The sequence below is a fragment of the Orycteropus afer genome, unplaced genomic scaffold (genome assembly GCF_000298275.1).
Source record: "Orycteropus afer afer isolate SDZICR_OR568_19922 unplaced genomic scaffold, OryAfe1.0 scaffold00044, whole genome shotgun sequence".
Lineage (NCBI taxonomy): Eukaryota > Metazoa > Chordata > Mammalia > Tubulidentata > Orycteropodidae > Orycteropus > Orycteropus afer.
Genome location: NW_006921631.1, coordinates 5,787,535 through 5,800,342, shown reverse-complemented (window position 1 = coordinate 5,800,342; position 12,808 = coordinate 5,787,535). Strand labels below are relative to the sequence as shown.

Here is a 12,808-nt window from a genome sequence, read left to right as displayed (position 1 = left end):
AACACACCATGTCTTCCTTATCCTTAGTGTTATGGAGAAGAGTATTTCAAGGCAGAAAAACGATGTGTAAAAGAAGCCAAGACCTAGTTTAAAAAAAAAAAAAAAACACCAAAACTAGCAGGTACCAGATTGTGAAGACATTGTAAATCACAAAGTACTTGGATTTTACTCTAAGGACATTAAAGGTTCTAACAATTGTACTCCAAAAAAAAAAAAAGAATTGACAGAGTACCCATTGAGATGTGTCAACAAACAGATGCCCTGCTGGAAGCACTCACTCGGTTATGCCAAGAGATTTGGAAGACAGGTACCTGGCCAACTGACTGGAAGAAATCCATATTTGTACCCATTCCAAAGAAAGATGATCCCACAGAATGTGGAAATTATTGAACAATATCATTCATATCTCATGCAAGTAAAATCTTACTGAAGATAATTAAAAAATTATGGCAGCAGTATATTGACAGAGAACTTCCAGAAATGCAAGCTTGATTCAGAAGAGGACCTGGAATGAGAAATATCATTGCTGCTATCAGATGGATCTTGGCTCAAAGCAAAGAATACCAGAAGGGTGTTTACTTGTGTTTTAGTGACTATGCAAAAGTATTTGATTGTGTGGGTCATAACACATTGTGGATTACATTGAGAAGAATGGAAATTCCAGAACACTTAATTGTACTCATGAGGATCCTGTACATAGACCAGGAGGCTGTCCTTTGAACAGAACTAGGGGACACCCCATGGTTTAAAATCAAGAGTGTGTCAGGGTTGTATTCTTTCACCATACTTATTTAATCAGTATGCTGAGCAAATAATCCGAGAAGCTGGACTATATGAAGAACGTGGCATCAGGATTGGAGAAAGAATCATTCACAACCTGCAATATGCTGATGACCCAACTTTACTTGCTGAAAGTGAGGCTGATTTGAAGTACTTACTGATAAAGATTGAAGAATACAGTCTGCAGTATGGATTATATCTCAATATAAAGAAAACAAAAATCCTCACAACTGGTCCTATAAGCAACATTACAATAAAGGAGAAAAGATTGAAATTGTCAAAGACTTCACATTACTTGGTTCTACAGTCGATGTCATTGGAAGCAGCAGTCAGGACATCAGATGGCGTATAACACTGGGCAAATCGGCTGCAAAGGACCTCTTTCAAGTGCTGAAGAGCAAAGCTGTCTCCTTGAGGACTAAGGTGCGCCTGACACAAGCCATGGTATTTTCAGTCACCTCGTATGCATGTCAGAGCTCGACAATGAATAAGGAAGACCAAAGAAGAATTGATGCTTTTGAGCTATGGTGTTGGCAAAGAATGCTGAAAGTACCCGTGGACTGCTAAAAGTACTAACAGGTCTGTCCTGGAGGAAGTGCAACCAGAATGGTTCTTGGAGGCAAGAACGGCCAGATTTTGTTTCACCTACTTTGGTCATGTTGTCAGAAGGGACTGTTCCTTGCAGAAGGATGTCATGCTTGGTAAGGTGGAGGGTTGATGAAAGTGGGGAAGGGCCTCAACAAGATAGATTTACAACGTGGCAAGTATAGCAAGAATTACGGAGCTGGTGCAGTACCGGGCAGTGTTTCATTCTGCTGTGCACAGGGTTGCTATGAGTTAGAGATGACTCAATGGCACCTAACCATCACAACAACAACCTTTTGATTGAGAATGATGCCGATTCTTTTGTTTTCCTAATGGTATTATAACTTGAATTACCTTTTTAAAATGTAAATTTGATGTTTTGACCTATATACATCCATGAAGCTATCATCATAATCAAGATGATGAACATATCAATCACCTCTAAAAGTTTCCCCATCTGCAGTCTCCTCCTTCCTAGCCATGCTCAACTCCAGGCAACCATTGATCTTTTGGCCTCTCTATATTAGTTTGTTTCCTAGACAGTTTTATAAATATTTTTATATATAGAATTATTTTTCTTTTGTGTGTGACTCTTAATTTTCAAATTTACTCAGCATAATTATTTTGGGATTTGTCCATGTTGTTCCATGTATCAATTGTTAATTAGGTTTTATTGCATTTATTGTATGTACATACCAGAATATGTTTACCCATTCACCTATTGATAGATATTTGGTTGTTGCCAGTTTTCTGCCTGTATCTTCATTTTTTAGGGCGGTGGTTTGCCCTGTGACCTCACGTCTCTCATGTATCTAAGATTTGTTGACACGTAGTTTTTTAGCTTTTCTTTTGAGAGGACTTGAAATGTTGAATTTCAAGCTTTTTACATGCTAGGTCAGAAAATGGAAGTGTTAGCTTTCCTAATATAGGTGTTTCAGGGCTATAAATTTCATTCCAAGTAATCCTTTGGCTGCAACCCATAAATTGCAATGTTTTGCTTTCATTTTCATTCCATTCAAAATTTATTTTGTAATTACTTCTTTGACCATTTGTTATTTTGAAGTGTGTAGTTTCCAGACATTGATTTGTGTTACTGACCTTTAATTTAATTCCACTTTGATCAGAAAACATACTTTAGATGACTTGAATTATTTTAAATACATTGAGATCTGTTGTATGGCCCAGGATATTATCTTTAATATAAATGTTTCTTGTGAATTTAAAGAGTGTGCATTTGGCTACTTTGTGTCACATGCTTCAGATACAGTGGTCAATCTGGTCCATGTTACTCCATCTTGGCTGAAACAGAAGTCTATAATTTTTAAAAATTGTGATATAATTCACATATGATAAATTTCACCCTGTGAAAATGCATAATATAATGATTTTTAGCATATTCACTATGTTGTGCAACCATTGTTGTTATTAGTAGCTTTCTAATTATTATTGCTATTTAATTATGTTGTCAAAAATGAAATGGAATGGTTGAAGAGTGATATCCTAGGTGTTAGTGTTCTAAGGTAGACTGGTATTGGCCATTATGAATCTGACATTCATATGATCTACTATGCTGGGAACAAGAAATTGAAGAGGAATGGCGTTGTACTCATTGTCAAAAAAAATTTTCAAGATCTGTCCAGAAGTACAGTGCTGTCAGTGATAGGTTAACATTTATACACCTGTAAGGAAGACCAGTTAATGTGAGCACTGTACAAATTTTTACACCAGGCACAAATGCTACAGATGAAGAAATTAATGATTTGTACAAACTGCTATAGTACGAAACTGATCAAATGTACAATCAAAATATATTAATAATTATTGGTGATTAGAATATGAAAATTGGAAGCAGAGAAGGAGCAGTACTTGGAGTATACTTAGTGATAGAAATGATACCAGAGATCACATGATGGAATTCTGTGAGATAGAAATGATGCCAGAGATCACATGATAGAATCCTGCAACACCAATAACACTTACTCATTGGAAATGTTTTTTTTCAACAACATAATCAATGACATGGACCTCGCCAGATGGACTACACAAGAATCAAGTTGACTAGTACATCTGTGGAAAGAGGCAACGAAGAAGCTCAATATCATCAGTCAAAAGAAAGTCAGTGGCTGTGGAACACGCCATCAGTTGCTCATGTGCAAGTTCAAGTTGAAGCTGATGAAAATCAAAGCAAGTCTATGAGGACTGAAATACAACCTTAAATACATCTTGTTTGAATTTAGAGACCGTCTGAAGAATGGATTTGACACACTGAACGCTAATGACCAAAAACCAGAGGAATTATAGGAAGACCTCAAGGACATCATACATGAAGAAAGTAAAAAGGTCATTAAAAAGACAGGAAAGGAGGAAGAGACCAACATGGATATCAGAAGAGACTCAGAAACATGATCATAAGTGCAAAATAGTTAATAGAATAAATGACGTGTAACCATTAACATTAATTCCAGAACATTTTCATTACCCCAGAAGGAAACCCCTTACACATGAGTACTCACTCCCAAATTCTCCCATGACCTTCTATCCCCAAGCAATCACTAATTTAATTTCTATTTGTATGTGTTTGCCTATTCTGTATATTTTATATAAATGGAATACTACTATTTGTGATATTATGTGTCTGGCTTCTTTTACCTACCATAAATGTTTTCTTTTTTTAATTTTGATTTGGGTGAAGATTTGCAGAGCAAATTCACTTTGCATATAGCAGTTCACATATACTTTGTCTCATGTCATTGACCACAGTTTACCACAATGCAACAGCTCCCCTCCCACTTCCTCCCCATAGTTACTTCTTCCCAGTGTCCATCCCTCCATACTCTCCTGCCCCCTGAGCTATCTCCCTGTGCATAAGCAGCCCTTCCTTCTCCCATGATTGTTCTCTCCAGGGCGTGTGTCTACTTGAGGTAAATGTTTAACTCACATGCCTGTACTTTGGCTGGAAACCACAGGTGTGGGTTCAAGTCCAGGCCTGAAGGGCAGCTCGGGGCCATAGTGGTTCCACCAGGCTCTATTAGACCAGCAAACCTGGTTCCCACCTTTTTTTTTTTTTTCCCCTCCAAATGATTTTGAGTTTTGTTCTTTTTTTACCATAATGTTTTCAAGCTTTATTTATATTGGAGATGTGTCAGTATGTCTTTCCTTTTTATGGATGAGTAATATTTTATTGTATAGATATACCATATTTTGTTCATCCATTCATCAGTTTATGGACATTTGAGTTTCTTCTTTTTGCTTATTATGAATAATACTGCTGTGAACATTGTATACAAGTTTTTATGTGGACACATGTTTTCAGTTGTCTTGGAGATATATGTAGGAGTGGAATTGCTAGGGCATATGGTTAACTCTATATTTGACATTTTGAAAAATTGCTAAACTGTTTTCCACAGTAGCTGCACTATTTTACATCTGATGAGGGTTCCAGTTTCTGTACATCCTTGCCAATACTTATTTTCTGTTTTTTTTTTTTATTATTATTAGCACTCTATAGGTATAAAGTGATATCCCATTGTGGTTTTGATATAAATTTCCTTGTTGACTAATAATCTTGAGTATCTTTTTATGTAATTATTGGCCATTTGTATATCTTGCTTGGAGAAATGTTTGCTCAAGTCCTTTACCCATTGTTAAGTGGGTTAATGTTTCTTTTATTGAGTTGTTAAAGTTCTTTATATATTCTGGATACTAGATCCTTATCAAATAAATATATGTGTTGCAGATACTTTCTTCCATTTTGAGGGTTTTCTTTTCAGTTTCTTGATAGTGTCATTTGACATACAAAAGTTTTTAATTTCGATGAATTCCAATTCCTCTTTTTGTAGTTGTTTGTGCTTTTAGTGTCATATTTAAGAAATCAGTGCTTAATCCAAAGTTATGAATATTTACATCTCTTACATTTAGGTCTTAGATTCATTTTTAAGTTTTTTAAATTGTGGTGAATTTTATCACAACATAAAATTAACCGTTTTAAAATTAACAACTCAATGGTATTTAGTACATTAGCAATGTTGTGCAAGAGTCATCCCTATCCAGTCCAAAACATTTCATCACCCCAAAAGGAAACCCTGTACCCATGAATTAATTACTGTTAATTCCCTCATCCCCCAGTTCCCTGACAATGACCAGTCTTCTGTTGCTATGGATTTACCTATTCTCAATGTTTCATATAAATGAAAACATATAATATGTGACCTCTGTGCTTGGCTTCTTTCACTTAGCATAATGCTTTTAAGGTTAAGCCCTATTGTAGCAAGTATCAGTACTTCATTCTTTTTTGTGGCTGGATAATATTCCATTATAGGTACACTTGAACCTCATTATTCATGGAAGCTGTATTTCTGATTTTGCCAACTTGCTAAAATTTATTTATAATCTCAAAATCAATTTTTGCAGCATACCTAGTCATTTGCTAACATGCTGTAAGACTAAATACAAATTACAAACAAAGTAGAAAAAAAAAGAGACTTAATTTTCCCTGTTGGAAAAAAAGAGAGAGAGTTCCCTCCTCTGTTTTCTTATAGCTTTTATTTTGAAAACTTGCGAGTTCTTTTTCTGCCTCTTTTAAATGTATGTAAGTCTTTTTAAAGGCTAAATAAGACTCTTGCCAGTTTTACAACCCAGGAAGGTTTCCCTAAGGATCAGGAAGCCATATCTTTGAAATGTAAGCAATCAAAGACAATAGCATCCCTATATTTCAGTCTCAGGTTCCCTAGAGTGTAAGAGCCTAATTGTAGTTAGTGCTTGGTTTCCAAGTTGCAAACCCATTTCAGGTCATAAAGATGTGAGATATTTTTTTTCTTTGGATAAAGGCAAGTAACAAACCCAGGTGGCTATTCAATTACCAGATGAGTTTATGTATGAACCATGTATCTGGTTGGCTATATAAAATAAAATTCTTTCCTGTCTTTGCAGTCTCTAGCAGATTGCCTGTGATGCACATCACATTCTCGTTTAATACTTTCAACAACAAAAAAAAAAACTGTTTTCTTTCTTTTATACCTTTATGGAGAACTCATTTGCGATGGCAAAAGATTTTGGTTTTTAATTATGCTTTATCAGTATTGGTGAAAAATTTAAGTTGTTGGATGCACTTGTTCTTGCGGATATGGAACAAAGAGACGCTATACCTAATCTTGGTTCAGCTCTCATATTGTAAATAAGTGTTCTTTTCATGGTCTATTTAGTGTCATGTTTTTTGCATTTTGTGCTTTTTGTTGGTGATTTTACTGTTAAAATGGCCCCTCAGCGTAGCGCTGAAGTGCTATCTAGTGTTTCTAAGCACAAGAAGGCTCTGATGTGCTGAATAAACTTCATTCAGGCATGAGTTATGGCAGGCTTGGCTATGAGTTCAAAGTTAAAGGAACCAGCTGTTATTAAATAAGGTGTCTTTAAACAGAAACACACATAATACAAGGTTATGTTTTGGAGCTGTATATATTAAATAAGGTGTCTTTAAACAGAAACACACATAATACAAGGTTATGTGTTGATCACTTGATGAAATGTTGTGACCAGAAACTTGCAGAAGACTAATCTTGTGTTTCCCCTAAGAGAGCAGTGGTTCAAACCAAAATTAGAATCACTACTATGCTAAGATACTTGCCTGCTAACCAGACGGCTGGCGGTTCAAACCCACCAGCCACTCCTCGGAAGGAAGGTTGGGCAATCCTACTTCCGTAGTGATACTGCCTCGGAAACCCAAGGAGGGGTCGCTATGAGTTGGGGCCGACTCCACGGCACATAACAACAACAACAACAACAACCATCAAGTCGATTCTAACTCATAGTGAACCCTCCTCGGCAGTATTTCTACATAATAAGTAGAGGTTCATGGTGACCTTATAGAACTACTGTGAATAATGAAAATTGACTGTATATACCAGTCATATGCATTCATCTGTTGATGGCCATGTTAGAGTCCCCCCCCCCCACCTTTTGGCTGTTATGAATAGTGCTGCTAGGAACATGCTTATTCATGTGTTTGTATGAGTAGCTGTTTTCTATTCTTTGGGTATATACTTAGGAGTAGGATTACTGGGTCATATGGTATTTCTATGTTTAGCTTTTTGAGGAACCGCCAAAATGTTTTATACAGTTGCCAAACCATTTTCCATTCCTACAAGTAGTGTACAAGGATTCTAATTTCTCCATATTCTCACCAACACTTGTATTTTCTTTTTTTAATTAGACCTATCCTGGTCACCGTAAAGTAGTATCTCAATGTGGTTTTTATTTGCACTTTTTTCCTAATAATTAACCAAAAGATGAGTGGTTCAAACGCACTAGCCACTCCACGGGAGAAAGGCGAGGCTTCCGTAAATATTTACAGCCTTGGAAACCCTATGAGGCAGTAATGTCCAATAGGGTCACTATAAGTTGGAATTGACTCAGTGGCAGTGGATTTGGTTATGGAATGATATTGAACAGCTTATGTGGTTTTTGGTGATTTTCGTATTTTCTTTGGAGAAATATCTATGCAATTCCTTTGCTCATTTTTATATTATTTGTCTTTTTGTTATTAAGTTGTAATAATTGTTTATATATTCTGGAAATTAGACCCTCAATGAGATAGATTAACACAGTGGCTGCGGCAGTATAGTAACAATTGTGAAGATGGTACATGATCTGGCAATGTTTCTTTCTATTATACATGGTGTCACTATGAGTCAGAATCAACTTGGCAGCACCTAACAACAACAGTAGACTCTTATCATATATATTAGTTACAAATATTTCATCCATTCTGTAGATTTTCTTTTCCCTTCTTTGATAATGTTCTTTGATGCACAAGTGTTTAATTTTTATGAAGTCCAGCTATCTTTTTTTCTTTGGTTTATACTAATGCTTTTTGTGTCATTATCTAAAAATCCCTTGCTAAATCCATTGTCATGAAGAATTATTTGTATGGTATCTTCTAAGAGTTTTGTGGTTTCAGCTCTTATATTAGGTTCTTTATTCCTTTTGAATTAATTTTTGTATATGGTATGTTGAAGGGGTCCGACTTTGTTTTTATTTTTATTTTGTTTTATTTTTTTGGTGTGTTGGTATTCAGTTGTTCTGGTATAATTTTTTTTGAAAAGAATCTTTTTTTTTTTTTTCTCATTGATGAGTCTTGGCACTTTTGTTAAAAAAAAAAACCACCTGACCATAAATGTAAGTGTTTATTTCTGGACTCACTTCTATTCTTTTGACCTATATGTCTATCTTTATGCCAGTATCAGAGAAAGTATTCATTACTATAGTTTTGTAGGTAAGTTTTTTCTAATTCCTTTTCAGTGGGCTTGTTTTTATGTCTTTGGATATAAAATGGATTAATTATAATAAATTCAAACAATAAAATTTGAGAAAGAAACTTTTCATTGTGAAATTTGAGAATATTGTGCTAGCTAAATGGCAGTGATTATTTTTTTCAGTAAGTAAACTGGTGAATAGTATTTATCATAGACATAACCTCATTAATGATACATATTTTGAACCATCAGGTAATGAAAGATGGTATGCTTCATTTTATTTACAGTTTGCTTAATTTTTTTTCTGTTTTCTTTTTAGGTTAATACAATCTGTTGGAATGACACTGGAGAATATATTTTATCTGGTTCAGATGACACCAAGTTAGTAATTAGTAATCCTTACAGCAGAAAGGTAAAGTGGTTTAACAAATTAATAATGTTATGTGAAAAAAAAAAAATCAAGAAGCTAAAAATGAAGAAATTATGAATGATCATGAACAGGGCATTTGCCATTGAATGTCCTTCTTATTTTCTAAAGTTTATTGTGTAGTTTGGAAGTTACTACATATAGGTCCTTTAGCTTCCTTGTGAAAACATTAGATTTAACTTAGTCTTTCGACTAGAAAATTTAAATGTTTCATTTTATGCAAATGAATGCATAATCATCACAAATGACATTATCTTGATAAGCCGTTGTTTGAGAGAAAAAGATAATGTAATTTTTTCTTTGGTGTAAAGGGATCTCAGTAAATGAATTGTCTCACTTTTTATTGTGTTATATTGCTAGCACATTTTTACTATGTGTGAGGTAGAGGCATCTTACATTACATACTCTTTTGTATTTGAGGTATAAATATTCAAGCCAGGATTTATGAAATACATTATTTAAAACTGCACAAGTGTTTAATTTGTTATGAAAACAAATTGGACTTTTCAGTTTATGAAAATAATTGGACTTTTAAATCTCAGCAAGCCTTTTTAAAACTTGCATATCATGGCATTCTCTATATAATAACTTCATTTAATAAGCACTCATGTTTGATTATTTTAATTTTAAGCATTTAGAAGGAATATTAATAGTATTAAATAAATACATTTCTTAAAAATTAAAATTTATCATGATAGGGTAAAAATAGTATTCTTATTATACCAGCTGAAATGAACTTCTCTTAACTAGCGTATCATTTACTTTCAACATTTAAATATTTTATTTTTTTTAGGAATTTATTTTTTTTTTAATTAGATGTTTCAGCATGCAGTCTTTAGGCTGTCTTTATATAAAAACAAAATATCAGTTTCATCCTTTTACCCTCTAAATAAATTCCAAAGTTTTTTTTATTGTACTGTTAGAACATTTCCTTATGATAGGGAATATCATAATTCAGAGCTATTACTCAATGCCAGGCATTGTGCTAGTTATACTAATATAAAGTATAATCTGTAGTCAGAGTATACTTACCCATTGACTTTGGCCTTAACTATTTGAGTTGTATCAAGTATCTAGTTCCAAAAAGTAAACAAAACCCATTGCAATTGAGTTGATTCTGACTCATAGTAACCCTTTAGAACAGAGTAGAATTGCCCTACAGGGTTTCCAGGGCTATAAATCTTTATCAAAGCAGATTACCTCATCTTTCTCCTGCAGAGCAGCTGGTAGATTTGAATTGCCTTTTGATTAGTGACCGAATGCTTTAACCACTGTGCCACCGGAGCTCCTATATAGTCCATAGTTAGTGACAATATATAAAGAAACGATAACTAAATAATCTGATAATTGCTATAGTAGTATTAGTAATATGATGTTAATTGGACATGATATTACAGAGAAAATGTTGAGAATAGTCAACTCGATTTGGACAGGAAGGATTTGTTAGAGGAGTAAGGTTCTAAGTCACATTTTTCAACAGTTTGCCTTGCTTACTTGGTGTTTTTAATCCTTGTTACAGGATAAAGCATGCAGTTACGTAACTATTAGAGCCAACCATACGAATTAGTGTTCATGTGCCCATAATAAGTTCTGTCTAAAGGCCATACCTTTACTTTATGTATGTATATTATAGGAAAAACATATGTAATGTAGGAGATAACTGGGAAATTTGCACATGTAACCTTGGTAAATTATCCTAATATATATATTTTTAAGTTATTTCTATTCATTGTTAAGAATAATGAAGAAAACTGCCAAACTTGATCCTTGGTTGATTTTCTTATAATTTTGAAATTTACTCCTTTAGGAAAGGTAATTGTGTTTAAAACATTCTTAGACATAAGCAGCCAAATAAAGGACAGACATATGACTATTTCTTGAGATACAGACTAAATAAAAAATTATTTTGAATAAAAATTAACTCAGACTAGTTTAATTGGACCAAACCTCCTAGTGAAACAAATTATGATTGATTAAATATTTCTAAAATTACCTTAAATTCAACAGATAGCTGCCCAGATAGTAAGGAATTAACCTGGCCAAAATGGAAGGAAAAAGATGAATCCAGAAAAGTGAGCATAGGAATGAATTTTTCCCTGGATAGATTTCTCAATCCAAGCACAAATAAAATTTAATTTTGTTGGCCTTGAAGTAAAGGTAGAGAGAAATCAAAGTTCAGGGCTGAAAATTCAGGAATGGATTCATAGTCTTTTCACAGTAAAACTCCAAATGGCCACCCTTCAGGGTGTAGGTGAATCAGAAGGAAGTCATTGCTCAAATGGCCTTGCATTTCTGGCTTGTATGATGTAGGTGATCCAGGCAACCTTAAGCTTTAAACCTTTACGCCACCAAAGCTTCTTAAGGGTATTAATGTCTGTTAATTTCTCCAGCACTTGGTAGCATTAAAAACACATCCTCTCTGGAAGAAATTATCTTTGCTGTAGGCCTCAAATTATTCACTCAAACAATTTTTTCAAGTGAAATAGCCAGCACAAATTTAAAAATTAATGAGACACTTAAGGGGGAAAAAAACGTCAAACACTTCCTTCGAGTCAATTCTGACTCATATCGACCCTCATTGGGTTTCCAAGGTGGTAAATCTTTACAGAAATAGATTGCCTCATTTTAAGAAAATAGCACCTCATGAATGAGAACTAGTAGAAAACACGGACAATAGAAAAATCATTGCTGCTCTGTCACAATAATAACCCACTGCCCTTGAGTCGATGCTAACTAATAGTGACCTTACAGGACAGAGTAGAATGGCCCCCTAGGGTTTCCAAGGCTATAAATCTTTACAGAAGCAGATTGTCTCATCTTTCTCCCATCGAGTGGTTGGTGGATTCAAACTGTCAAAATTTTTGGTTAGGAACCAAATGCCTTAACTACTGTACCATCAGAGCTCCCTTTGTCAAAATAAAACCATATAACAAAACCACTCAAACACATGCCCAGTTAGACCATGAGTCGGTAAATCTTGGCCAGGCTTGACTTCAAACTGTAGGTTGGTTCCCAGCTACATTAGGTGTCTCTAATCCTTCTTGGACTGTTGGTCTAGCCAGATCATGATCCTCTCATAGCAGTGTCAGGAAAGTGCAAGAGAGAAAGCCCAATTGCACAAACACATTTTAAGCCTTTACTTGCAACAGTTCTGGTAATTTCCATTGGCTGAAACCAAAAGCTGAGGAAGTATACTCTTGTTGTTGTTGTTGTTGTTGTGTGACCCCTCCTTGGGTTTCCGAGGCAGTATCACTATGGAAGTAGATTGCCCCATCTTCCTTCCGAGGAGTGGCTAGTGGGTTTGAACCACCAGCCTACTGGTTAGCAGTCAAGTGCCTTAGCCACTATGCTACCAGAGCTCCCGGAAGTATACTCTATCCTCCATTAAATATAAACAGTACTTACTACGGCAGATTGAAAAATTATGACAGATAATTCAATTTACCACACACATGAAGAACTGAGATATTGAGATGAATGACACTTTCTTTAAAACATCAGCATTTACTGTTTATAAATGAAAGAATGAACTAATGCAAGCTTGAAAATAACTTTGAGGAAAAGGAAACTACAAAAACTGATAGCAGATTTGAAAAAAGAAATTAAAATTTTGTTGTTGTTGTTGTTAAGTGCCGTCGAGTCATTTCTGACTCATAGCGACCCCATGCACAGCAGAACAAAACACTGCCCGATCCCGCGCCAGCCCCACAATCCCTACTATACTTGAGCCCATCATTGCAGCCACCGTGTCAATCCATCTCGTTGAAGG

At 34.8% G+C, this 12,808-nt stretch overlaps 1 protein-coding gene across 1 annotated transcript in view; it reads left to right on the top strand.

Moving 5' to 3' along the window:
* DCAF6 (DDB1 and CUL4 associated factor 6) overlaps positions 1–12,808 on the top strand; it is a 254,975-nt gene that overhangs the window by 85,012 nt on the left and 157,155 nt on the right. The window contains exon 3 of the mRNA XM_007937724.1: positions 8,932–9,024. Coding sequence (XP_007935915.1) covers positions 8,932–9,024 — 93 coding nt within the window. The remainder of the gene's footprint in view (positions 1–8,931; positions 9,025–12,808) is intronic.